Here is a 2,476-nt window from a genome sequence, read left to right as displayed (position 1 = left end):
GTTGACTACATGGAAGTCCAGCGACACAGCCATTATGCCAACTACTGGCCCCGAGAAAGTGTTTTAAAGTATCACACATTTGTTTATATGTTCAGTACTTATTTTTTACATTTTCCAGAGATCTCACAAAATAGTTCAGAGACTTATTCCTCTGAGACACCCTCTCTTCTTTTCACAGAGACCTTTTCTGAGGACCTGTTGTCTCCTTCCCATCTTTATCCAGAGACTTCTTCCTCTGAGACACCCTCTCTTCTCTTCACAGAGACCTTTCCTGAGGACCTGTTGTCTCCTTCCCATCTTTATTTAGATGTCATCTTCTCATTAAAGTGCACTTTGGCCATCTAGACTATAATAGTTAATCCAACCACTGTTCTTCTTTCCTCCTTCATTGTCTGTGTTTTCTATTTCTTAGCACTCATCACTAACTACATATTTTACCACTGGCCTTCCCATCACTTTTACTTTCTAAAATGTAAGCTCTATAAAGACAGAAATTTTTTGTCTGCTTTTTTGTCCACAATTGTATCCTAGCCGCTCATACAGTGCCTGGCAGAGTAGTATCAATAGGTTCCTCTTGAATAAATATTATGCTAAGGGAGTATCTACTTCAGATAATTTAACCAAGTCAAGTACATGAGTCAAGTTATACCAACTCACACCCAGCAACAACTACTAGGAAGTAAATGGTGTTGGGAACTTGTGAGGATGGCATCTACCTTATCATTTCAGAAGTAAGTTTAACGGAGGCTTGGCATGGTTCTCTGAAAAGTGTTATCTTACCCCATCTTATGGGAATATTGGTAAGGGAAGAGAGTGCATCTTATTTGAGTTACCAGTTTCATTCCCTTGAAATTAAACTCAATAGCAACCTAATTGTCAAAACTTCCCTACTATAGAGGAGGCATGCCCTTTGTATGAAATTAACCCCATCTCTAATGGAAATAGGCCCTACTTGACTTAAGCCAATTTATTATCTCACTTCTCCCCTGATCCTCAATCTTAATGGCTGGTACAGGGATGAGCACTTGATGAATTAAGGCCAAAAAGAGAGAGTGAGAGAGAGATACATTACTATGAAGAACCTGAGAGATGATTTTGCACAGTAGTTAAGGAAATAGGCTCTGGAGTCAAGCTGCCTAGATTAGCAATCTCAGCTCCACCATGCACCAGCAGGTTGACCATGAAAAAACCTCAGTTTAACAAACCTCAGTTTTTTCATCTGTAAGGATAATTATAGCATGCATTCCATAGGCTGACTATAAAGTTTATTTGAGAGAATATCAGGCACAGACTAAATTAGCTAAGATTATTATAATTCAGTGAGAAAATGAAACATCAATTTTGAACAGAATCACTCATCATCAAATAAATACTCTATGACCCTTCACCATGTGCCAGTTAGGGAACAGGAGGGGTACTGGTGTAAATCAGAACTGAGTCCTGTAGGAACCAGGGAAAATAAACCATGCATGGAATAACTAGGGTAGGACAGCTACTTTTTATAAAGCAAACAAATACAGATACAGTAATCTAAAGTCCCAGAAAGGAAAATTTTACTTAGATGATAGCGACAGTTGATAAAATTCACTTAAAACATTCTATGCAAAGCATGTCAAGTTCTTAAATTGGTTTTATCTGTAGCTTTGATAATGATCACCCTTCAATGACAAAAATAAAACCAAACAAAATTTTAAAATGACTCAAAGTGTTAGATTTCTTCTGTTTCATGTCCAGGCCCTTACTTTTTAAAAAATCAACACCTTGAACAGCAGTTTACCCCTCTTCACCAGTCGTCATTCCTTCCTGACTAATTTCAGTTTCTCTCCAGAGATAACCACCATTTTACCAACCGCCATTACTCACCCATTTTGTGAACAGAATTCTAATTGTGTGTGTGTGTGTGTTATCATTTGTATGTACTTACTTATAAAGAGAAATATATCTGACCCTTGGGACATTTAGGAAAGGTTGAGTCAGCCAAAGAACAGTAGGGTGGGACACCTGGTTAAGGTTTTACAAAACTATCTTGTCATTTTGTTGTCTGCAAGAATATAAGAGATTTAGTGATTATGCATACACATTTCCTAACTTATGTTCTGGTTTCAGAATGAATTCAAAACATTTTTGAAAGCTGCTGGACACAAACTTGTGGTGGTTGAATTTTCAGCAAAATGGTGTGGTCCATGTAAAAGGATATGTCCTCTTTTTCACGTAAGTACAACCAGTATCTGTTTCACAATTTCAGAAAAATTGTAAAGTTCCAAAACATTTTTTCTAGTGATTCTTAAAAATGTGACACTTCACATTTGGGAGTTCATTGGCCATGGCTGGGACTACCAGGGAGCACATTAAATCCTCTGCTTCATCCCAGGTAATGCAGCGGCCACTCTGCTGATTATCGTTGCTGGACCCTAGATCTACGCTCTGCCTTTCTCTGATTGTTCTCTGTCCCAGAAGCTAACAAACTGACTCTTTT

At 38.0% G+C, this 2,476-nt stretch overlaps 1 protein-coding gene across 3 annotated transcripts in view; it reads left to right on the top strand.

Moving 5' to 3' along the window:
- Positions 1-2,476, top strand: part of TXNDC8 (thioredoxin domain containing 8) — a 32,269-nt gene that overhangs the window by 1,843 nt on the left and 27,950 nt on the right. For all 3 annotated transcript variants that reach the window (XM_014585397.1, XM_014585398.1, XM_006142800.2), the window contains exon 2: positions 2,107-2,211. In XM_014585397.1, coding sequence (XP_014440883.1) covers positions 2,107-2,211 — 105 coding nt within the window. The remainder of the gene's footprint in view (positions 1-2,106; positions 2,212-2,476) is intronic.

Source organism: Tupaia chinensis, unplaced genomic scaffold, assembly GCF_000334495.1.
Source record: "Tupaia chinensis unplaced genomic scaffold, TupChi_1.0 Scaffold000081_1, whole genome shotgun sequence".
Classification (NCBI taxonomy): Eukaryota; Metazoa; Chordata; class Mammalia; order Scandentia; family Tupaiidae; genus Tupaia; species Tupaia belangeri.
This window is presented reverse-complemented; position numbering and strand designations above follow the sequence as displayed.